This window comes from Natrix helvetica (assembly GCF_964273705.1).
Source record: "Natrix helvetica genome assembly, chromosome: 2".
In the NCBI taxonomy this organism is placed as follows: Eukaryota; Metazoa; Chordata; class Lepidosauria; order Squamata; family Natricidae; genus Natrix; species Natrix helvetica.
Genome location: NC_138552.1, coordinates 228,843,751 through 228,868,882, shown reverse-complemented (window position 1 = coordinate 228,868,882; position 25,132 = coordinate 228,843,751). Strand labels below are relative to the sequence as shown.

Genomic DNA, 25,132 nt, shown 5'->3' with positions numbered 1-25,132 from the left:
CCCTCTTTTTTTTCTCTTTCTCTCTTTGTCTCTCTTTTCTCTCTCTCTTCCTCTTCCTTCCTTTTCTTCTCTCTCTCTCTCTCTCTCTCACCCCACTCTCTCTCACACACATACCTTCTAGTTGGTGAAAATTTCTGTTTTGCCAGCTGGGAAGCTGGCAAAGAAGCCTCGTTTTCCCTGCCACCTGCAGCTCTTGGAGGAAGGATGAAGGGAAGCGAGCCCCGGGCCTCATCTCTGCCTCCTTCCTCGAGAGCTGGCTTCAGGGATAGCCAGCCTCTCCGGTCACTGCACCCTTCACTCGCCTTTCACCCGGAGGCTCTGTTAGCGGGGTGCCTGCCATTTCACCTCCCGAGAGAAGCTCGGGAGAGACATGCAAACGGCCACAACTCGAGGCTCCTGAGGAGGCTGCTGGACACCAGGGTTGGCAGTGGTGCCCGCTGCTGCTCTTCTGCTACTCCTGGTACTTGTAGTCCTTGACTTACAACCACAATTGAAACTGGAATTTCCATTGTAACTCATGGTTGTAAGTCACGTTGGACCTGATTTTATGACAATTTTTATGGTGATGGTTAAGTAAATTAAAGCATTTGCTGAACAAATCATATGGGTATAAGCAAATCACATAGATATTAAGTGAATACAGCTTCCCTAATGGATGTTTTTTGCCCAGAATTGACAAAAACAAAATGTTGCCATTAGCAATCGTGACCACTTGCCACTGAATTGTGATCATGTGACTTCGGGGAAGGTACAGCAATCACAATTGTGATTACAGGTAGTAAGCCACTTTTTCCCCCAAGGTCCTAATTTTGAACAGTCGTTAAATGATCGGTTGTAAATCAAGGATTACCCGTGTAAGCCAAATTAAATAATGTTAATTATTAATTGAGGGTCTGTTTATTCTATAAACAGACATAAAACTCTGCCCAAAAAAATGTACCTTACTAATAGTCACGGACACATGGTAAAATCTAAATATCGTGTTTTAATTTTTAGAGAACAAAATAAAAATATTAGATATTAATTTTTACTATTTATCAAAATTTATATGGCTGCCCAATTCATTCTCAGTGACTGAGTGGTTTACAAGGATAAAATCCCAATGCAAAAACAATATAAAAAGTAATAATCCCTCCCTTTGGCAACAATGATCAAATGAGCCACTTAATGCGCTCCATAATCATTCTGGAGTCCCCAGGCCCATTGGCAGAACCGTGTCTTCAGAGTCTTGTGAAAGAGTGTCAAAGTGGGGCCCAATCTATCTTAGCAGGTATATTAATATGCTAAGGTCTTTTTTGCAACTATCTAGTTTTGATTTTGATTTTGAAATGCAAATTTAGTATTAAAATGTCTTTGGAAGTGTAATTCCTCAAAGCAACCTTTTAACATTTTCACTCTTCTTAGTCACTACGTTCCTCCTTTGCTATTCCTTTCGCACAAACTTTTTTCCTTTTTAATTATTGTTCTTCTTGTGCCATATCCGTCATTGGACATTGGCGATCATGGCAATCCTTTTTTTATCAACAGCCGCACGAAAAAGTGCTGTTGGGTTTTGTTCAAACCACTCCCTTAGATTTTGAAGCCATGACGTTGAAGCCAAGGTTAATTATTGTTAGGGGATCCCAAATAATCAGGAATCAAGGTATAAGCATGAGGATCACCAAACCAATTAAAATTGGTTTTGTGTAAGTATGATTGAGGGCAAGTCAATCGTTCCACTTGTCCTACATGGGAGAGGGATGGTTATTACCAAGACAGTCAAACTTCCACTATTTTTGTTGTATTATTAGTTTTATTTCTTAGCAGCGCAACATTGCAAAATATATTGGACTGCAATGGAGCATGTTACCATTGTTCATCTGATACTTACCACTTTTTGTAGCTCTCTGAACATCTTTATCAAAGAAATAAATGTTGTGACTTTAGATATAGACTCAGATATAATTGTGCAATATCCATAGAGTACTGTGACCACATAATTTTTTGAAATATGTACCAGTATGTGTTTTTCAGTCTCATTTTCTTTTTATAATTTCCTATTTGGGTTTTAAACTATTGACTATAATCCAACTATATGAAGACGTTGTCTTATGAAATGGACTATTGATTACATTAATTCTGGAATGCAGTAACAAATTATAATTTTTTTTCTTTTTTAGCCTGAAGTCTTTTCTAGCAGTTCTTCCTCTATTAAAGAGCCCCCACTTCTTTCAAATCATTCTTCTTTGCCCCAGCGTAGTAGTGTTGCTCCTTTTTCATTGGAGGTAGAGAATTTCCTCAAACAATTCAACAAAAGTGCAGTTGCAGAGTCTACCAATAAGGAAACTCAAGGCCGTGAGCCTGACTGGAGACCATTTTCTGGTCTACATCAAAGTACACTTCCTGCTGAACAAAACTCTGAAAATTTTCTAAAACAAACAGAGCCTCAGGAGTCAACATCAGAGTCTGTTGACCACCCTGGTGATTTCCTGCTTCCTCATGAAAGAGCCAGCCAGGATGGAAGTGGCTTTTCACGTATTCTGGGCATTTTGGGGGCCATGGCAGATAATAATACGGAAGAAAAAAAAAGTTTTCCTGATGATCTTGAGGATGAAGAGAAATTTCTTTATGGTGATGATGATGATGATGATGATGATTGTAATACCAGCTCTCCATCTACTCAAAAACTGAGTGATGGGAAGGAATCTGTAAGCCAAAAAGTAGGTTCTCCACCTCCATCTGTAAATCCAGAACCATTAAATGAATCCAGACCAGAGTATGAGAAGATTCATGATTTGCTTAAAACTATTGGTCTTGACATTGGGGTGGCCGAAATAGGTAAACTTGCTGCTCGTACTCAGGAACGTCTTCATGGAAAAAAGTCATCTCATTCACCTGATCGTTATTCAGGAGCTTCTTCCAAAGCAGAAATGTGGGAGAGGCGTCGCAATCGCAGTGAAACTTATTCTCCAGAATCAAACCAGAAGCACTCTCTCTCACCTACTCTTTCTTATCCATTATCTAAAGTTATATCCTCTGCTACAAAATCTGACCACAATACAAGCAAAATGTTAGGACGAGATAATCCTGTTGACACAGTTGAGCAATCTGTTCCTCCAATGTCTCTAATTCCATCAGCTCCACCATCTCTTCCTAATTTGTCACCTACCCCCACCTCTGTTCCCCAATACAGACTTTCAAGCTTTTCACCTTTTCCTACACCACCATTACCCCAAAACTACCCTTCTCCTACAATGGCCCCTCCTGGCTATGATGCATATGGACACTACATGGCTTATGCAGCTTCAGGCTGGCCCATGTATGCTCAGCAGACTGACCCTGGGTTGACAGATATGCATGGGCTTGTCACATTAACGGTACCACCAAATCCAACACGGCCCAATCTTAGAGTTATTGAGACAGTTTCCACAGCTAAAGGGACTTCTAATAGCAAAAGAGATGACTCTGTGCTTGTGCAAATCCCCACAGTAGATCCTTATTCAAAATTACATTCTCCGTTCTCTCAACCTTCATTAAGAGGTTCCACGGAAAGAATATCTGATGAAAAAAACCGAGCTTCTAGGAAACAAAAGGTGGGTACTTTTTAAAATATATCTACCTTAAATATATAATTCAAAGGCCTAAAATGATGAACATCTGTGTATATTTTTCAATTTCATTAAATTTTCTTTTTGAACTTTGCTTATCTTATGGTTACATGAAGACCATTTGAAAATTTAAGCTGCTCCTGAACACAGTAGCAGGCATATTGGATAGTTAGTCATGATACTGCCATATTTAATCTCTGCTGTGAGAACTGCACTGGCTATCAGTAGGTTTCTGAATAGAATGTTAGTGCCTTGCTATCTTAGGGAATTCCTTTCCTCAATAGTTCTGTCTGTCCTACACAAACATCTAGTAAGGGCTGCTAAGAGTTTCCAGCTACCAGGAGGTATGGTGGAAAGGGGTGCAATAATGGGCATTCTCTGCAATAGTCTCACTTGTTTGGAATATCTTAGCCCTTGAGATAAGGATGTTCCCAACCTCCTGTTGTTCTGGAAGCAAGTAAATTTTTGACTTCCAGAAAATAACCAGCAGTGCCAAACTCAATAAAATATAGGTGCTTATGCTTGAATTTAAATTAAATTGATTAGATTGCATTTAATATTTTAATTCTATTGTAATGAATATGTAAGCTCTGTAAACTTGGTTTGGTAAACAAACTTCATAAATGTGTTTCTAATAGGAATATCCATAATATGAGAAACAAATACTATTTTGAACCTGGAGCAAAATAGCGTCACTTGAACTATTCTATTGGAATGGTCAGGTTATTGGTGTTTTCTGAGAAAATAAAACAACATGTTTTAAGTGGCTTATAAAAATATGTTCTGTTTTGAGCTTGAAATACTCAAGATATTCCATATAATGAACGAATAGTTCATTTAAAGGTTGCTTTTGTGACCAGAAACTTGCATTTTTTTTCTTTTATTGTAGAGATAAAACAGAATATTTTGCTGTGGTGTCAAGAGTATTTTATTTCAACCTTGAAATACTTTGAGCTAAAAATGTCTTAGATCCTGATTTCAAGGATAATTACTCTATTTTTCGGAGTATAAGACGCACTTTTTTCCTCAAAAAAGAGGCTGAAAAGTCTGGGTGCATCTTATACATCGAATACAGCATTTTCTTGCCTCCCGAAGCCCCACCCCTTTCAGAAAAATGGTGGTGCATAGCCTTATGGAAGCTTTCAGAGAGCTCCTGGGGACTGGGGAGGGCAGAAATGAGCAAAAAATGGACCGTTTTTTGCCCCCCAGCAGCACTCTATAAGCCTCCATAAAGCTATGCATGTAATTTTTTGACAAAAAATGGGCCCGCTTTCATAAAAAACGGGCCGTTTTTTGCTCATTTTGTGCCCCCCCCCGAGCACTCTGCAAGCCTTCCCAAGGCTATTTATGCCTTTTATTTGAAAAAAAGGGCCGTTTTTTGGAGGTTTGCAGAGTGCAAAACCCTTTTCCCCCCCTTTCGGAAAGCTCTTTAGTTAGAGTGATTGATGAGAATTAGATTGATAAAGTGCTGTGCCAGCAGAAACAAGTCTTGGGTGCTGCAGGTTGTCAGTGATTTCCTTCTCCAGCACATGGATAAATACACCTGGAAACATTACCTACCTACCTACCTACTGTCTCCCCCTACCTACCTACTGTATTTCTCTCTATATTAGCGATGGTGAACCTTTTTTGGCTCGCGTGCCATAAGTGGGGGGAGCGCAGGGGGTCATGTGCGGGCGTACCGCACCCATAATGCAATGCGCGACCCCCAGTGCGCATGCGTGCACTACAGGCGCTCCCCCCATTTTTACATGCTTTTTTCGCCCTCCCCAGGCTCCAGAGGCATTATAGGAGCCTGGGGAGGGTGAAAACAGCCTCCCCCGCCTCCCCGGACGCCCTCCGGAGGTGTCAGGGAAGCCTCCAGACAGTCCATGAAGCCTTCGGAGCGCTCAAAACGTTCCTCCGAGGAAACCGGAAGTGACTTCTGGTTTGTTCGGAGGGTCGTTTTGAGCGCTCCAAAGGCTTCAGGAACCGTCCGGAGGCTTCCCTGATGCCTTCGGAGCGCTCAAAACGACCCTTGTTTTGTTGTACGCCGCCCTGAGTCCTTTTGGAGAAGGGCGGCATATAAATCCAAATAAACCAAACCAAACCCAAGTCACTTCCGGTTTGCTCGGAGGATCGTTTTGAGTGCTCCGAAGGCTTCAGGGACTGTCCGGAGACTTCCCTGACGCCTCCAGAGGGCGTCCGGGGTGGCGGGGGAGGCTGTTTTTGCCCTCCCGAGGCTCCTATAAAGCCTCTGGAGCTTGGGGAGGGCGAAAAATGGCTTTAAAAAAGGGTGAACTCAGCTGGCCAGCTGACGGCAGCGCCTTGCGTGCCCTGACAAATGGCTCCGCGTGCCACCTGTGGCACGCGTGCCATAGGTTCGCCACCACTGCTCTCTCTCTCTCTCTCCCTCTACCTACCTACCTACTAACTCTCTCCCCCTACCTACCTACTGTATTTCTCTCTCTCTCTCTCTCTCTCTCTCTCTCTCTCTTTCTCTCTCTCTCTCTCTCTCTCTCTCTCTCCATCTACCTACCTATCTACTCTCTCTCCCTACCTACGTACTGTATTTCTCTCTCTCCCCCTCTATCTACCTACCTACCTACCTACCTACCTACCTACCCTCTCTCCCTACCTACCTACTGTATTTCTCTCTCTCTATATATATATCCCTTTACCAACCTACCTACTGTATTTCTCTCCATCTACCTACCTATCTACTCTCTCTCCCTACCTACCTGCTGTATTTCTCTCTCTCTCCCTCTACCTATCTACCTACTCTCTCTCCCTACCTACCTACTGTATTTCTCTCTCTCTCCCCCTCTATCTACCTACCTACCTACTCTCTCTCTCACTCTACTACCTACTGTATTTCTCTCTCTCTCTCTATCCCTCTATCTACCTACCTACCTACCTACCTACTCTCTCTCCCTCCCTCCCTCCCTACTGTATTTATATATATATCCCTCTGCCTACCTAAATACTCACTCTCTCTCCCTACTTACCTACTGTATTTCTCTCTCTCTCTCTCTCTCTCTCTCTCCATCTATCTACCTATCTACTCTCTCTCCCTACCTACCTACCGTATTTCTCTCTCTCTCTCTCTCTCTCTCTCTCTCTCTCTCTCTCTCTCTCTCTCCCTCTCCCTCTATCTACCTATCTATCTACTCTCTCTCTCTCTCCCTACTTACCTACTGTATTTCCCTCTCTCTCCCTGTATCTACCTACCTACTTTTTTTTTAATTTGCCTCTTCAAAACCTTGGTGCGTCTTATACTCCAGTGCGTCTTATACTCCGAAAAATACGGTAGTATTTTAGAATGAAACAGACTAGATCAGAAGTTCCCAATCCCCAGGCTGTGGCTTACTCCTGGGCCTTGGCCTATTGAGAGCCAGGCTAGCATGCGCAGGCATACATAGTCAAACTGTGCAACTCGAACTGTGCGTGTTTGCATGTGCGTACGAGCCCACCACTCGTGTGGCCCAATTAGACCACCAAGCTGCAAAGGTTGGGGACCGCTGGACTAGATCATAATCTTGGAAATATGCCAATTTATTTATTAAATGTATACACTACCCATCTTGTTATCAAATGAATCTGGGCAGCTAACTACATGATGAAAATAATAATATAAGACATTAAAAGATTAAAATGATAAATATTAATATTAAAATTAACAAATATTAGTTAAGGAACAAATCAAACGTGGAGATGGGTTTTGAGTGAATTAAATTCATGATGAAAAAGTACGCTATATTATAATGTGCTTATATTGTTGCTTGTTTTTCATTCAGTAGTAAAGAAAACCATTTACAAATTGTAAAATTATAACTCAAATATAATGCATTGGGTTATTTAATACACATTTTAAAATGCTTAAAATATTTGTACTGTGTTGGAATTGATTGATTCCAAACATGATTGCAGATATTCAGTTCATTAATTTCAATAGGTTAAATGCACTTTATCCTGCATGACTTGTGACTTACTTAAAATTTACTTATATGCCACAGTGTTTCCCAGCAGAAGATAGTTAATGCTAAAGAACTTTGATGTGATCCTTCACTGAAAAATAAACACAGATGCAACATATAACAAAAGAGATGCTATCTCTGATAAAAGCTAAATTTCCACAATTATTCAAATGATTACTTGAAAGTGATTATTCAAATCACTTGAATTCAAGGTGCAATGTACCATACCACACTGATTTTTGCAATGTTGCTTTAACCTTTTGCTAAAAAAGATGGTGGTTTATGCGAGTTTTTTCTTCAACGCATTTTTAGGTAGTAGAAGAAATTGAGAAGTTGAAAGCTGAACAAGAAGCACGGCAAAAAAAACTACATTATCTCAGAGCTGAATTAAACAGACTTTCAAAACAACAAGGTACTGTTTCTTCTCATGCCCCATTTTTCCTGGGATATTTTTAAATAGAGTTTGATATTATATAGTCAGATGGATTAAATGGGTTTGCTTCTTTTCTATTATATGCATCCCAGAATTTATTAGGTGCATCATATGAGTATAGGCAACTAGCTTGCTTTAGACTCAGTGGTGACATTCTGGTGAGCCATGATATTTAATAACATTAATGATTACAATCATTTTGCATTTGTGAACATAATTTTCTTCCCTTTTGTATTCGGTTCAGGGGAATTGCTGCGGAAGAAACGGAGGGAGAAGGATGGACATAAAGACCCCTTGCTAATAGAAATCAACCGACTGCAAGACAACATTGCGAAGGAAATAGCTCAGCTGAAGATGAGTGCTGATGCTGCAGAGAAGAAACAATCTGAACTTGACAAGGTAGCCCAGATCCTGGGGATTAATACTTTTGAGAAATCCCGGAAACTATCTTCAGAAAGTAAAGACTCTTCAGAAAATGCAAGGACTCAGGAGAGAACATCTGATCTAATCAAGGTAAATTCTAGGAACTGATGCTAACTTATTTTAGCCTGTATGAAAGAAAGGGCATTCTTTGCCATCTATTTTTAAGAGTGTGTGTGTGTGCGTGCGCACACGTGCTGTGCCGTTGAGTCCATGTAGACTGACTGGACAATTCCCTGCTGATTTGTTTGTAACATTGCAGCAATGGTTTTGCCATTGCCTCTTTCCTAGGCCTGAGAAAGAGAGAATTCCAGCTCAATGAAATTTTCAGTGGCTTGACCAGTATGTGATCTATATTGCAATTGGTCTCTCTGTCTCTTAAGCACACATAGAAATAAAGTGTGTGTGTGTGTGTGTGTCCACCTGCATGATATTTATTAAAGGCTGATTTTAAGGAGCTCTCTTATTATATACCTTATAGATGTTTTCTTTAATGTAGGAATCAAGAACTAATAGTGACAGATTCAAGGGAAAGAGTCCAAAGCCTATGGAATCTTCTTCACAGCCAATGCAAGAGACCAGTGTTTATGACTACTATGATACAGGGAACCATTGGTGTAAAGATTGCAATACTACCTGTGGAACTATGTTTGATTTCTTCACACATATGCATAATAAGAAACATAGACAGGTATGTGTCCACTCATCAATTTGTCATTAAGGTATATAAGCTATAAATATATATTTAAATGGCAGAGTCCCATGCCAATTAAGTATGTCTTTAAAAAGTTAGTTGGCTTGTTTATTTACCAAATTTGTTATATTTACTTAAATTTGATTTGCATAGCAGCCAGTATTAGACTTTATTATTCCATCTATATTTATCAATATACTATGTCACTAAAGCCTAAACTCTTATGGAAACGGAAGCTTTGTGGCATCTTATGTGATATGTGAAATCTCTTGTTTTTTGACCGATGCACGGGAATAAATCCACTTATGTAATATATTCTATAGCAGGGGTGTCAAATTCGATTTCATTGAAGGCTGCATCAGGGTTGTGTTTGACCCCGGGGGGCCCAGGGTGGGTGTGGCCATCTTGATTTCACTTGTGTCAGGGGTGCCTGTAGTGGCTCGAGTGCTCTGCCAGCGAAAAAAGGCTCCCAATTTCTGTTTTTGCTGGCAGAGGGTTGCAGGAGGCCATCACAGCTGAAAACAGAGATTGGAACCCCGTTTTCGCTGGCAGAGCCACTGCAGGCCGGTTCTTCGTTGTTTCCAGGGCAGCCCTCCGGGCCAGATCTACGCATCCTATGGGCCGGATCCGGCCCGTGGGCTGTGAGTTTGATTCCCCTGTTCTATAGTGTGTCTACCATAAGCAAATTCAGAAAAGATGCCATTTTAGAATAGAATAGAATTCTTTATTGGCCAGGTGTGATTGGACACACATAAGGAATTTGTCTCCGATGTATAAGCTCTCAGTGTACATACAAGCAACAAGTCACAATCATAATCATAAAATGCAATAATCATAAATCATACAACATTCAGTAACATTATGGGATACTAAACAATCATAATAGGGTATTAAACAGAAATCATGACATACAACAACAACAACAAAGTGAAAGTCATAAGAATCTAAGGAAATAGGTAAGAGGGCAGATGAGAGGATAATAAGTAATATAGCCCTACTAGGTGGTTTGACATCATAGGACAGTGATGGTGAACCTATGGCACGCATGCCACAGGTGGCACACGGAGCCATTTGTCAGGGCACGCGAGGCGCTGCACTGTCAGCTGGCCAGCGCGCATGTGCGCACTGGCCAGCTGAGTTCACCCTTTTTTAAAGCCATTTTTCACCCTCCCCAGGCTCCAGAGCCTTTATAGGAGCCTGGGGAGGACGAAAAGAGCCTCCCCCCCCACCGGAGGCCCTCCGGAGGCTTCCCTGAAGCCTCCAGAGTGCAAAAAACCGGCCCTACGGGCAAACCGGAAGTTCGGGAACAGACTTCCGGTTTGCTTGGAGGGTCGTTTTGACTGCTCCGGAGGCTTCAGGGAAGCATCCTGAAGGTCCCTGAAGCCTCTGGAGGGCTTCCGGGGGGGTGGGGGAGGTGGTTTTCACCCTCCCCAGGCTCCTATAAAGGCTCTGGAGCCTGGGGAGGGCAAAAAAAGCATGCAAAAAATGGGGGGGGGGGAAGCGCCTGTAGTGTGCACATGGGTGTCGCACATTGCATTATGGGTGCGGCACTACCCCCCTGCGCTCCCCCCACTTATGGCACACGAGAAAAAAAAAGTTCGCCATCGCTGTCATAGGACATAGACAGTGTTGTGGGAATTAGTTGTTTAGCAGAGTTAAACTGTCTTTGTGTCTGGTTGTTTTGGCGTGCAATGCCCTAGAGTGTCGTCTTGAGGGAAGAAGTTAAAACAATTTATGTCCAAGAGGTAAGGGGTCTATAGATATTTTCACAGCCCTCTTCCTGGCTTGTGCATTATACAGGTCCTTAATGGAAGGCAGGCTGGTTGCAATTATTTTTCTGCAGTTGTAACTGTTTGTTGAAGTTTTGTCTGTCTTGTTTGGTTGCTGTACCAAACCAGACAGTCATAGAGGTTCAAATGACAGATTCAATAATTCCTTTGTAGAATTGTATTAGCCGTTCCTTGGGCAGTCTGAGCTTTCTGAGGCACAGGAAGAACATTCTTTGTTGTACTTTTTTGATGACGTTTTTGATGTTAGGTGTCCATTTTAAGTCCTGAGATATTATAGAACCTAGAAACTTGAAGGTCTTTACCAGGTGCGTCAAACTCGATTTCATTGAGGGCCACATCAGTGTTGGGGACATCTGTAGTGTCGATGCCTGTGGTAGCCCAGGTGCTCTGCCAGTGAACATGGGCTCACGAGCTCTGTTTTTGGCTGGGATGGTCTCCTGCAACTCTCTGCCAGTGAAAATGGAGCCCTCACAAACCCCCTTTTCAGCTGGGATGGCCTTCTGCTTGTCAAGGCCTTGGTCTTTACTGTCAAAACTGTGTAGTCTAGTATTGCAAGAGGTGGTAGAATAGGAGGGCTTCTCCTAAAATCTATTATCTCTACAGTTTTGTGTGTATTCAGTTCAAGATTGTTCCGACTGCACCATAGGGCTAGTTGTTCAACTAGCATGTATGCAGATTCATCATCATCTCAAATGAGACCAATCGCAGAGGGATCCTTTGAGATGCAGTCATTGGTATAGAGAGAAAAGAGTAATGGGGAGAGCACACAGTCCTGGAGGGCACCTGTACTAATTGTGCAGGTATGTGATGTGATTTTGCCTAGCTTCACCTGCTGCTTCCAATCTGTTTGAAAGCTTATGATCCACTTACAAATGTGGTCAGGCACAGCTAGCTAAACTAGTTTAGTGAGAAGAATATCTGGAATGATGGTATTGAATGCTGAGCTGAAGTCTACATAAAGGATCCTTGCATAGGACCTTGGAGATTCAAGATGTTTGATTTGACTGCAGTCTGTGAGATGATAGAGTACACACATACTGATACGTTTTAACTTTTCATACTTCATTTGTAGTAAGTTATAGTGGAGAGAGGAATAGCAATTCTTCCACATGCTGTACTGTATGCTGCTGATATCAATTTCTTTTTGACTAATCTTAACTTTGACCAAGCCTCTTTATCATGTATCAGTCTATATGTTTTTGTCATTGTGCAAATAGACCCTAGATCCATACAACAGACCCTGGGCAGCAAAGACTCAAAATGAAGCAAAGCAGGAAGTCACAAAACGAATTGACAAAATACCTGTTCCAGCCAAAGGTATGCTGTCTGTCTTACCTTTAGTTGCTCAAAGCACACTTCACAGGCCAATGTAAATGTTAAGCAATGTGCAATTTTGTTTGTTTGTTATTTATTTATCAAACTTAGTTGTTGCCCATCTCAAGATTCTGGCGAGACTAGATTTTTTTCTAATTTTTAAGCAATTTTTTTCTTGATTAATGCTTTACTTCAGAAATAAATAGCAGTGGAAAAGAAATTTATATTTGATCTCTATACTGGTTGAAATAACTGTAATAAGGAATGATGGACAAAAATAGGTTTTTATTTAAAATGTCAGATCAGATTATTCTAACAGGAATTGTGTTTAGGATCCATAGTGTATTTTTCTGATAATATTTTAATTGCTGCTTTTTTCTTGCTAAAATTACATCGTTTTTTAATCAATTTTTGTGATTGAATCTTGCGGGGGGGCATTTTAGGTTCTGAATTTCTTATCCCAGTCACTGGATATTACTGCCAACTCTGCAGTGAATTCTTTGGAGACCAGATATCAGCAGAACAACATGTCAAAAGTCATCTACATAATGAGAAATATAAGGTTAGTGTCCAGAATATTAGTTTCGTATAATTCATTAGTGCATATCATAATTAGGGCTGTCTTTAAAAAGCTATTTTGTTCCTCTTGACTTCTGTTAATGGCAAGGCGGGACAAAACCATCTTTGCCATCTGTAGGTATAGGTGAGACATGGTATTCTCTTAGGGCAGGGGTGTCCAAACCTGGGAACTTTAAGACTTGTGGACTTCAACTCCCAGAATTCCCCAGCCAGCATGGCTGGCTGGGGAATTCTGGGAGTTGAAGTCCACAAGTCTTAAAGTTCCCAAGTTTGGACACCCATGTCTTAGGGAGTTATTGCCTGCAAGTGCAAACTGTGCTGAAGATTCAGAAATATGATTTAATATAAAGCATAACTTTTGAATGTGGCTTTATTTCACTTTTTTAATATTTATTTTGCTACCTGGCAATTTGTCTTTTTCATTTTGTTAGAAATACCATCTCAATATTCTTAACTTAGTAGAAATTCAGAAAGTTTTGAATGTTTGACTTGTGCTAGTTAAATATACATTCTGTCATCTCTCCCGCCTCTTTCTCAGTAAATGCAATTAATTCATCAGGTAGTGGAATAAGAAAGAGAATAAATTAAATATCCAGACTTAATTCCAGTGGATAATTGATGCATTAAGTAACCGTGCTGAAATGTTTCCTTTCATCCCACAGAAACATGTGGATGAGAATCCTCTCTATGAAGAAAGGCGGAATCTGGATCATCAGGCAGGATTGTCTGTGATTCAGGAAACTGAACGCAGACTGAGACGGAAACTCTGTGAAAAACAAAAAGAGGAAAAAGATGACAAGACAACAAAAATAGCAAAGAAAGAAGAAACAAAGAATATTGAAGAACTAGGAGATGGGAATAATGAATGTGAAATTAGTAAACGGAAAGAAACCTCTAATGGTGAAAAATGTGGGATGAAACGTAATTTGAAGAAAGATGACAAAGAAATGGAGAAGAAGGAAGAAAGAAAAGAGGAATATGAAAAGGAGGCAAAACTAACCACTTTTGGAAAATTCAGTTGGAGAAAGAGTGAGAGAGATGAAAAAAACCAGGGGAAAGATATAACTGTTTTAAGAGAAGAGAGCCCTGAGGAAGGTAAAGAAAGTAAGTCCCAATCTGGAAAGCAAAATTCAAAGCCCATTGCAATTAAATTATCTGGAAAAACCGTCATTCCACATACAAGCCCTTGGACACCAGTTGTTTCAACTTCATCACAAACCAAAATCCGCCCCAATTTACCAATCCCAGTGATGGTTCTAAGGAAGACTGCAGTTACAACGGTAAGCAAGCCAGCACCCCTAAATACTTTTTTGTCTATAAAATCTTCTGGTGCCTCTGCCAAACCTCTGCCGGTTGTCAAAGAGGGGAATCCAGACATTGTTTTGGCACCAGATATTATATCAAAAGCATTTGGGGGAGAAGTAGTAGTTTTAAAGGGATCACAGGAGGACATAAAAGATACAAAGGAAGAAGCAGAGGAAGGCAAGCATGAAAGTGAGACAAAGGCTGTGGAACATACAAATGTAACAAAGGCCCAAGAGCATGCAGAGGTGGTGGCAAAAGCTCAGGCAAAGGCACGGGAGCTTGCAGCAATGGTGAAAGAACAAGAGGTCTCACACATGACAAAAGCAAAAGAGCAAACTCTTGAGAAGCCACATAAGCGCCCTCCTCAACTGTCACTGCCTCCAGCAAAACCACTGTCACGATCTGTACCGCAGGCACCACCAACAGTATTTGCCCTTCAACCCCCTCCACCACCAAAACAACTGGTTATCCTGGCAGATGATATGGCACCTGGTGTATCGGAGGATGATAAGAACATATTGGAAATGCCCATGTGTCCTCGCCCCTTGCCACCTCCAGCTGTTTTTGGGGAGCATGTTAAAAAATTAAAGAACAATAACTCTTCTCTGGCTGCAGGCAATGCCAAAGATCTATATGACATTTTTTACAACAGTAGTGGGAGGAATCCAGCTGAGAGCAAGCTAGTGAATTCTGCACTTTCAGAAAAAGGAAAATTGAATCCTACTGAGAAGGAGAAAAATACAAGTCTACAGGTAAATTCCAAGCCAAGTTGTGATCCTTTTTCAGAGGAATCGCTTTGCAGTGTGTATACTTCCTCGGCTAAGAACCCAGAAACAGAGGAAGTAAAAGATGAGAAAATGATGACAACTGATGAAATTATTGAAATCAAAACCAGTGTTGAGAAGGACCTAGAAAAAGTCTCCTTTTTAGATATACAATCTACATTGTCAGAAGCAGATGATTTAGCAAGAAGTACCTCTTATCCATTCCATAATGAGGAAGAAGTGGGAATTCCTGTTTCATCTGATTTTAACAAGAAATCATCTAAACCTGAGAAAAGTGAGTTAGCTGTGGAGATAGAAAAAATGAGCCCTCTTCCTTTGGATGGCTTTACTGAGCCATCTGTCAGTCTTGAGACAGCAGAACATGACATTTCTAATGATCGAACCGTCACACAAATCTCAGAAATCTCTAACAATCTTCCAGAAACTATCTCTGATTCTGTGCAAAATGACAGTTATTCTAAAGAATTATCAATTGATATAAAACTAGACACTAATGGTGGGAAAAGTCCCCAGCCTTCAAAGGTCCAGTATTCAGATTCAGAGCTAAACAAAGTTGAATTAGACTCTTTCTGTACAAACAATGAACAAGAGGATTTGAATGGTTCTCAGTTAAAGGATGGTGAGGATTTCAGTGTACTTAACGTTCTAGAATCTGAAGAGATTACAAATGAGAACTTTGTTAATTTAACAACAATAAGTACCACAGAAGAGAAACATGAACAAATCGATCCATTCCCATTAAGCTGTGAAAGCAAGGAACTCCAAGTGGTAAAAACAGAAGCATTGGATAGTATTTCTTCTACAAATGAAATTAAACCTGATTATGTGGAATTCATGTTTATAAAACATGACAAACAAAAATCTTCTGCCTCTGATTTGGAATTAAGTGGCACCGAAGAAAGAAGAACTATAGAAACAGAAAGTGCTAATTTTTCAACACTTCAGCCAGAAATGAGCCAAGAATCACTAGATCCTCTTCCAACAGAAATCAGTGTTGGGCATCTTGGAGAGGTGACCCTTTCCTTCACAGATTTGAATACTGAAATATTGAATACCCCAACAGCTGATAATTTTGACCTAAACAACACATATCCAGAACTTAGTTTTGAACAGTCTACTACTTTTTCTCTGGATTTAGAAAATGAAGGAGTCTCTCCAAAATCTGATGAAACAAAGGTTATGGATTCTCCCAGACTGAAACCAAATTTGGAATTAGAAACCATTGATTTCACTCTGGGAAATATTACAGTGGAACATGAAGTGGTGGATATTCTGCCAACTGAAATTTTAAACGAGGACAATGCAGACAGTCCAAAGTTAGAAATGGTTGCACCTATTTGTTTAGAGTCCAGCAAAATAAGCGAGTTGGACACTGACCAACCAGTGATTGAATCCGAAATAATTAATTTTGTTTCATTTACCCCTGATGATCAAGAGGAGAAATTTTGCTCAGTGGTTTCAGATGCAATTATTCCACATGTGGTGTCTCCTTCATCAAGGAGTGACATAGCAGAAGTAAGCATGCCTCTTGCTCAATTGCAGGATACGCCTACTGCTTCCATGCCCCAACCCCCATATAGTAGCAAAGGAGACACGCCTGATAAGCTGTTGTGGAGCTGTGGTGGGGAAAATGTACAAAACCAAACTGTGACATGCATGGAATCCATCTTTCCAAAACTAAACGAATCTGGAGAAGTGGGGGGTTCAGGTGACAGTGAATTGTACAGTCTCAAGAATCAGATGCAGACATCCATAGATAAACTAACAAAGACAGAGGAAGAAAAGAATGAGGATAAATGTGAAGTTAAAAATAAGTTGGCTTCAGAAGTAACTGACAAATCTGCAGAGCACCTGGTAAGTACAGACACAATTGTTCCAAGTCTTTAAGCAGAAATTGTTTAAATTTTGTAAATATTATATTTTAGCTTAATAAGTTGAAAATGTATACCTTGCAATAGTCTTTTGCCAAAAAATATCTAAACTTCTGACTAAAATGTAAACTGTATTGTATATATCTGATTGTGTAAAATATTTCTTTTTCAGTCTTGGACTTCCAGCCATTAAAAATGGATTTCTCATCCGTAGTATGTGTTTCGGCTATGGTTTGGTTTTTTTTAATTATTATTTCTGTAAAACTGTGACTACTTTTTACATTTTTCTTTGACTTTTTATGGTTTCTGATTTATACAGCTTTTGTAAATAACATTCCAAGTGCAACACTGACAAGTGCAAGGACAGTTGTTCAGGACTTGAGAAAAAAAGAAGGCTCTTGCTGAACCATTTAAGCAGAAAGTTTCTTTGAAACGTTTTATATATTTCATTGCACAAAATGTAAAATGCATGAAAAGTGTTCTGCATTTTTCATCATGCAGAAGATTGTTCTGCATTTTTTACTTGTTATTATCTTGTTGAACTACACCTGTAATCAAGACTGTGATGCCATATTGTATAAAATCCTGTGTGGATGCCATCTCACTGAGCAAAGGAGAAATATCTATCAACTCACTTTTGGAGAAAGAAAATCTTTGGTAAGGCTGTGGCCCATCAATTGGACTCTGCATATTGAGGTCACTTGCATGATTTAAAAATCACATTTTATTTTACTACATTGTGGTACAGTAACTATTTGTGTTAAATTGTTTAGCAGCTGCCTAACTCAGAAGAAATGGAAGATCTGAATTTTGCTCTCTGGATTGGATTTCCATCATATAACCAGACATTACATGCCTGAATGAATCCGAGCTACAAAAATACTGTTGTGTGAAGGTTTTCAGTTATACAACTTGTCAAGAAATGCAGTGATGTTTGCATGGATTTATCTAAAAGGTTATATCTGTAAATCTAAAATAAACCTATGATGATCTGCGATATGATATTATTTCTGTCTTTTTTATGTCTACTTCTATAAGTAGTGTTTGGATTCTGTGGTTGAAATAAAGCTGATGAAAATCTTCCTTAGGTTTTTCATCTTTCAAATTCATCTGATCAGCTTCTTAAGAGAAAACTTTGCTTAAACACTGCAAATAATTATATACTTTCCATTTTAAAATAAAACTTTAAAAGTAAACTTGCTTTGAATTTTAAACATACTTGTTCATCATACAAGATCAGTGTGGATAGGAGATGTGAAATACTTTGTAAATACAAGAAAAAATATACTTCAGTGGAAATAAAATGGCAATATTAGAAATCATTTCTTGTGAATGTATTACAATGTATTACCCTAAATTATGTATTACCCTAAATTATGAAATGTTACTAAATCTAATGCTTTACTAACAACTTTCTTTTTGTCTTGACTCCTGGTACCTACCTGAATAAGTCTTTGTAGTTTTCATAGCAACATTTTTGAAAAATGATTTATTGACCTATTCCTAGAGCTAAGAGAGAAAGACTGGCCCAAAGTCTCCTAGTTGGCTTTATGCCTAAGCAGTAAGAGAATAAATAGTTTCCTAATTTCAAGATCAATAGGAATTTAGATTCCCAGTTAGCAACCTGGGTGATCAAAATAGCACATGGTAATAATGATAGAAATTATCAGATGTAGGATAGCATAAAGTCAGAAATATAGCTAAGATGTAATTGTCTGTTTGTATCAAGGTAATTAGGAATTACATTGCCAGTTCTATTGGTTTAATTATACAGTTGTTAAACATGTCTATATAAAATGTATTCATGTAATAAATATTTAAATATCTGCTTAATCCAGCAAAATTCAAAATAACTTACAAATTATAATAATGTAGCAATAATGATAGCAAAACAAAATTACAACATCATGAGATGCTATGGCTTGCACCCCACATACTAGGTCAACTTGTTAAGCATGGAATGCAAGTAAGTAAAGGGATGTAAAACTGTTCATCTTTCACTGTTTTGTTGCATACTGCTGATGGTTTAAGGCAGGGGTGTCAAACTCATGGCATCACGTCACGTATTGTGATTTTCTTCTTCACTAAACCAGGAGTGGGCGTGGCCAGCGCGTGATGCATCCGGGGAGCGAGTTTGACACCCTTGGTTTAAGGGATTGAGAAGCAAGTTTAATATACAATGTTATTCTAATAAAATAAATTATTACATTCCCTAGCATTATCCTACCAAGGTACAATCTTTTCTTCTCCCTTCAGTAACTTTTTGTAACTTTTACAATAAGGCTACAAAGCATATTAGATTAAGAGATGGCAACTGGCCCAAGGCTAGGCATTGAGCTTTATAGGGTCTCCTCAGTCCAGGACTCTATTCATTACATAAAACCGGGTCTCATAATTTCTCTTATTCTGGATCAGATTATTTTAGCAATCTCTTTCTCAATATCTAACAGACCCCCACTCATTAACCTTTACAAAAGTCATTAAGATTTTGCTGTCTCCCCATGCATTCAAGGTCAGTTGAGTGGGAGTCTCCCTATTTTGCTGTGTGTTTGGTAGCCATTTTATAGTTTGTATTTATGTATAAATTAGCTTTTGTTTTAAGGGTGTTTTTTATTTATTGTATGCTTTTATTATTTATGAGTTGGGAGGCTTTATACATTTTGAAAATAAATAATCCTGATTAAGGTCTCTCAAGATTCTGAGCAGAATTCCTACGCATTCTATTATAGATTATAAGCAAGCAAGTAAGTTTCAAGAGAAAAGTCATCATCTTTTAGTCCATAAGCCAGGGATGAGTATAGTTACAAAGAAACAATTATGGATAATAAGGAGTAACTGCAGATAGAAAGGTCAGTAAGAACAACTAGAAAAATTCGTAAATAAGAAATACCTTCAAATGGACAATGTGGGAAAAAAATAGTGTTGGCGGAAATTGGTGCTATATCAAAATATTTGAGAAAGTGATCGAATACAATATGAATGGACAGAATCTCAGCTCATCAATTACAAAAAAGTAGCATTACTTGGAAAAGTGCATATATTGAACAATATCCTAGATCTTTGGGAAGTATTCAATAGTCAAAAGTATCAAGTATAATCAGAACCATTGACTTAGGTTGCTTGTAAACATTAAAACTACAATTCTATTGACATCACAATCAACATTATTTACACAACATTGTTGATTGTGATGTCAACAGAATTGTAGTTTAAATATTTACAAGTAACCTAAATCAACTAGTATTGAAAACATGGCTGAGATTTGATTTGCATTTAATGGATAAGCTTATATTTAATAATTGGAAGAGATTACCATTATATGCAAATGAAGTATGTGTGTGAAATTGTATAACTGAGGACAATTTTAAAATGTCCTGAACTCTTTATACATTATTTTAGAAACTTCAACAATGCAAAATAAATTATTGCTGTCTATTCGGGTAACTTTTGAGTAGGTTCAGCCTTATATGACCTTAACTTTCAAAGTAACTAAACATGAAATGAAGTGGAGAAATCATTTCCTCTTTCATCCATCGTGCACACATCCAACTTGAACAGCTGAAAGCAAAATGTTGCTCCTCTGACAGCCAGCTTCAGCTGCTTATACCTTTCTCCTTTATTGAAGTGGTTGCAAGTGTTAATTCCCCAAGGTCTGGTTTAAGGCACCGTTCATATTTTCCAAAGTGAAAAACTGCAGGAAGGTTCAACTTCCAGATTTTCATAGTTGAAAGTGAAGAGAGAAGGCTCATCGTCCACATTCTGGAGGGATTAACATGATAAACTGATTTCCCTCATTATTTTAAGTGTTAGACCAGATTGCAAATACATTTAGAATGTGTAAACATGATCATGGAGATTGCCCAAATGACAAGCTACACATAGGCAGTGTTGCTAATGCCACACAGTTTCAAGCACCAGATCTCTAAACTTCTAACTTTGGAACATTGCACAAGATCAGGCTTTACTTGAGGCATGTTACAATGAATTCTTATTTTTACTGTACCATTATTATTTTCTTGCATTGAGCCTGCTGCATGAGAGTGTTATGGAAAATTCTGTTATAGAAAATAAGTTCTGTACAGTGGCATTGCTCATCCTGTATAATATTTTGAAATGGGGAGAATTTTACAAAATAATGATAGGTGGTACTAAATCTACATGCTGTGTTACATGCTGGAAAAAATATCAAGCTATATGCATATCACTCCATGTTAACAATGTTATTGCTATTCAACAGGGTAAACACCTATGCTTGAGAAACCTAGAAGTGGGTAACAATCAACTGTTTGAAAATCACTGTAAATTGAAAAAATAGCTGAAGAAATGCACATCTGAAGTCCTATACCTACCCACTGAAGTAATGAACATCTAAAAATATGATTTCCCCCTCAAACATTAAGTTTTCACAGTAATAGTTCAAAATATAAGAAGCTCAGGTTTCCAAGACAATTTGACAAATTTGGATTCTGATGAATAAATCTGAGCATAAATAAATTTTCTGTACTGTAACTCTACTGGAAACTTGTTTTCATTAATTTGTATTTATATTTCTCTACATTTTGTAGAAAATAAGATACTGAAAGGATTGTGCAAGTAAGAAAAATGTTTAATTGAAGCAATTATGGAATGTCATGCTCAGCTTGTTCGTTTTTACCATAGTATGTACATTTAAATGCATTTAAATTTCCATCAATCTCAGAAATTGAAATTCATTTTTTTTAATTCAGAGAAATAGATTGATTAAGAAATCACTCTTTTTGGTTAGTAGCAATAATGTTTCATAATTAATAAGGTAATTTTGGTTCTGGTTGAAATTTTTCTCTCCTATAGCAGCTTTAATATTTATTTTTTATTAATTATTATTTAAACCTTTATTCTGCCCATCTCATTAATAATATAGTAATAGAACTGTGTATGTAAAAATGTTTTAGAAAGTCATTGCAATAAAACAGTGATCTTGCTAATTCTGTGGAATTTACCAGTAACTCATGGAACTGAAAATACTTAATTATCAGATTCATAATCTTAAAATAATTCTGTGTGGATCAGCTAATTCAGATCTGAACCTTCAGACAAGATCATTTGTAGGGATAGATGATGGGACTTCAGTTTTAATTGAAGGTAAGTTCAATTAAGCTCAATTTGAATAAATACTTTAGATAATAACCTTCATTCCATTGTACCTGTTTTTGTTTTCATCTTACTCTTGATCTGTGAGAGGTTATATTTGGTAAAATTCTGCTTCTAGTTAAGACATAGCTGTGGTGAAAGCAATACATTAGTTTTTCAAGAACTTTGATAGGACTAATGAAAGAATTGTAGGACCATGAGGAACCTTTACCTTGTCTGCATTTACAGACAGACAGAAAGACATCCAGAGACAGAAAAGAAAAAAGAAAGATTGAGGATCAGGCTTCTGTGTGTATAAAAAGTTCAGGACCATTTCCAGGCCCCTCTGTTGCTGGCCACCATGATATATATACAATGATACAACAAAAACAATTTTGTATTATTCCATTAATATTTGCTCAACGTAACATCTCAATTCATTTTTAAAAATCTTACTGCTAAATATTAGTCATCACAAATATTTCTAGAAAATACAGAAAAGATCTTGAAAAATAATGCAAAGTGCAACTCAATTTATAATATTCAAGATAGACAATTCCTCTCATTTTTATTTTTTACTGAGGCAGTTCTTAATTTTCTATGATTACTTGAATTGGTGGGTTTTAATGGTATTAAGGTTTTGCTTTTATAACTTGATTTGATGCAGACATTTTCCCCCTTACATCATTTGTATGGGAGAAAACATGGAGCAATGAATTTTATATGAGCTGTATATTAAGATAAAGAGATGTAGATATTGCAGAAAATGTTTTATAGCCTGTTGCTAGAATCTTCAATATGATTATAGATTATATGATTATTGCTATGTCTTAAAGTTCATTAAAATTATTATAAAATTACCTTGGTGCCTGGCTGCTCTGTCAACTGTTCTGTGTAGGATTGTCAGTAGCTTTTTGATAGTTCAATAATTCCTCAAGATATCATTTATAAAATATGTATACTTCCCAACTCTAGCAATGAAATTTATATGGAGTCTGGCAAGGTGGCTAATAAGACAATTACTTAAGTAATACTTTATTTATTGGAAACACAAAATACTTTATCATTTGTCTGTGAAAAGCATAGAGGAAATACAAAAATCTTGAAATTTATTTCCCTCACTTTCCCTCTGAGATTCAAAAGATAACCCAGCAGAAATAATGGATGGATGTCATTCTGCTTTTTGGGATAGAAACAGTTATGCCTGACATGAAAAATGTTAACTGATTTGGAGCCCTGTTCAGGTTGCATATCAATTACCGTAGGTTGCTTACATAGATGTGCCTACAATTGCTTTGAGTGGGATGGGTAGTGGGCGATTGAAAGCACTGTAAGTATTTCTATGGTAGATACCAGCTTCCCTCTTATGTCTCCATGTAACACTTCAGCTATATTAATAAAGACTCAAAACTTTTCAGTCAAGAAAAGCAAAGCCTCAAAAAAATCTACCTCGTATAAAGCCTTGGAAATAGTGCAAGATTTTTTTTGGATATATAAGAGTAAGGTAGGCAAGAAAAACGAAATGCACAGGTACAGTATAGGTGGTACCTTGCTCAATAGTAGTAACTGTGAGAGGAATCTTGGAATCCTAGTGGACAACCATTTAAACAGGAGCCAGCAGTGTGCAGCAGCTGCCAAAAAATCCAACACAGTTCTAGGTTACATAAACAGGGATTGAATCAAGATCATGTGAAGTGTTAATACCACTTTATAATGCCTTGGTAAGGCCACACTTGTAATACTGTATTCACTCGCCACAATGTAGAAAAGATGTGGAGACTAGAAAGTGCAGAGAAGAGCAACAAAGGTGATTAGCGGACTGGAGACTAAAACATGAAGAACGGTTGCAGGAACTGGGTATGTCTAGTTTAATGAAAAGAAGGACTAGGGGAGACATGATAGCATTGTTCTAATATCTCAGGGGTTGCCACAAAGAAAAGGGAGTCAAACTTTTCCAAGGCACCTGAGGGTAGAACAAGAAGCAATGGGTGGAAACTAATCAAGGAGAGAAGCAACTTAGAACTGAGGAGAAATTTCCTAACAGAACAATTAATCAGTGGAACAGCTTGCCTCCAGAAGTTGTGAATGCCCCAACACTGGAAGTCTTTAAGATGTTGGATAGCCATTTGTCTAAAACGGTATAGAGTTTCCTGCCTAGGCAGGGGGTTGGACTAGAAGACCTCCAAGGTTCCAATACAATGCTATTGTATTGTATTATATATATAAATATAAAAACCAGTCATCCTCAACCTCCCTGGCAACAACAAACAATCAAATGAACCACTTATTTATGGATTTATACAATTTATTTCCATCCATTTCATCTTGGGATGATGTTCCAAAGGTAGGAACAGGAATAAGGCCCTTCTGGGTCCCACCAGATTTACCTCCTTAGGTGACGGGATTCGCAATATTCCTTGCTTCCCCACTCTAAATATCACCAACAGCATAGACCTTGATATTTGGTCCAACATTCAGGAACTATGGCAGGTGAAGGTAGTGAATTTGCAGTAACTCTTTTGATTAGAGCTGCCAAGCAAAGATACACTTGGTTACACATACACACACACACACACACACACCCCTAGTAAACTTGACTGCTTTTTAACAAAATGTCCTTATTCTCAATTCATGTTATGTACTGCTAGGCAACTTCCACCACACATGGCATTTCCACAATACATTGAGGCTTGCTAAGTTAAGCTACCTTCCTGGGGCTATATGGATTCCTTCACCCCATTGCTTACAAAATACCTTTTGTAATAGCACCTGTGTTGACACAGTGGCTAAAAGTGGAAAATAGGAAGTAACTAGCAAGATAGGTGAGCCAAAAGTTCCAGCCAGTAAAAAAAAATGGATCACTCACAAACCCTGTAAGATGATAATCCTGTACTGAAAAGAAAATGCCACTCCATCTTCATGTTGGGCAATGACCAACAAAACAGACAACAGCCTGTATTACAACAAAATTCTTTATCCATTTCAATGTCTTTGTTCTGGTAGTAGATAGAAGCGTTGGACTCATTTTACTTGCTGAGGATACATGCAATGTGCATGACCAAATTCATCTAATTAAGTATCTCATGATTTATAAAAGATGTCCATATATATTCTAAAAAAAGAACCGGCACAAGACTATTTAAGCTGAAGAAAGCTATCATGGATTTAAAACAGGAAAACATTTTCTTTCTGGGCAAAGTAAATGTGATCAATATGAGCCATTATTGGAAGAAAATCTATTTACATCAAAAATGTACTGCTGAATCCTGACATGTTGGAATAATTACTG

The 25,132-nt window shown here is 38.3% G+C and overlaps 1 protein-coding gene across 6 annotated transcripts in view; it reads left to right on the top strand.

Annotated features, from left to right (window-relative positions):
* Nucleotides 1–22,703, top strand: part of LOC309386021 (zinc finger protein 318-like) — a 39,247-nt gene extending 16,544 nt beyond the window's left edge. Inside the window, exons 4-12 of one of the 6 annotated variants that reach the window (XR_014174333.1) lie at nucleotides 2,160–3,572; nucleotides 7,856–7,955; nucleotides 8,221–8,489; nucleotides 8,896–9,087; nucleotides 12,098–12,197; nucleotides 12,638–12,756; nucleotides 13,436–16,717; nucleotides 17,508–18,965; nucleotides 20,972–22,703. Coding sequence is in view for 3 of the 6 variants with exons in the window: in XM_081940924.1 (XP_081797050.1) it covers nucleotides 2,160–3,572; nucleotides 7,856–7,955; nucleotides 8,221–8,489; nucleotides 8,896–9,087; nucleotides 12,098–12,197; nucleotides 12,638–12,756; nucleotides 13,436–16,717; nucleotides 17,508–17,594 (5,562 nt within the window). In the remaining 3 variants the exon portion in view is untranslated. Of the gene's footprint in view, nucleotides 1–2,159; nucleotides 3,573–7,855; nucleotides 7,956–8,220; nucleotides 8,490–8,895; nucleotides 9,088–12,097; nucleotides 12,198–12,637; nucleotides 12,757–13,435 lie in introns of all 6 variants that reach the window. The other 5 variants (XR_014174334.1, XR_014174335.1, XM_081940925.1 and 2 more) reach the window with 5 other exon arrangements.
* The last annotated feature ends 2,429 nt before the right edge of the window (nucleotides 22,704–25,132 follow it).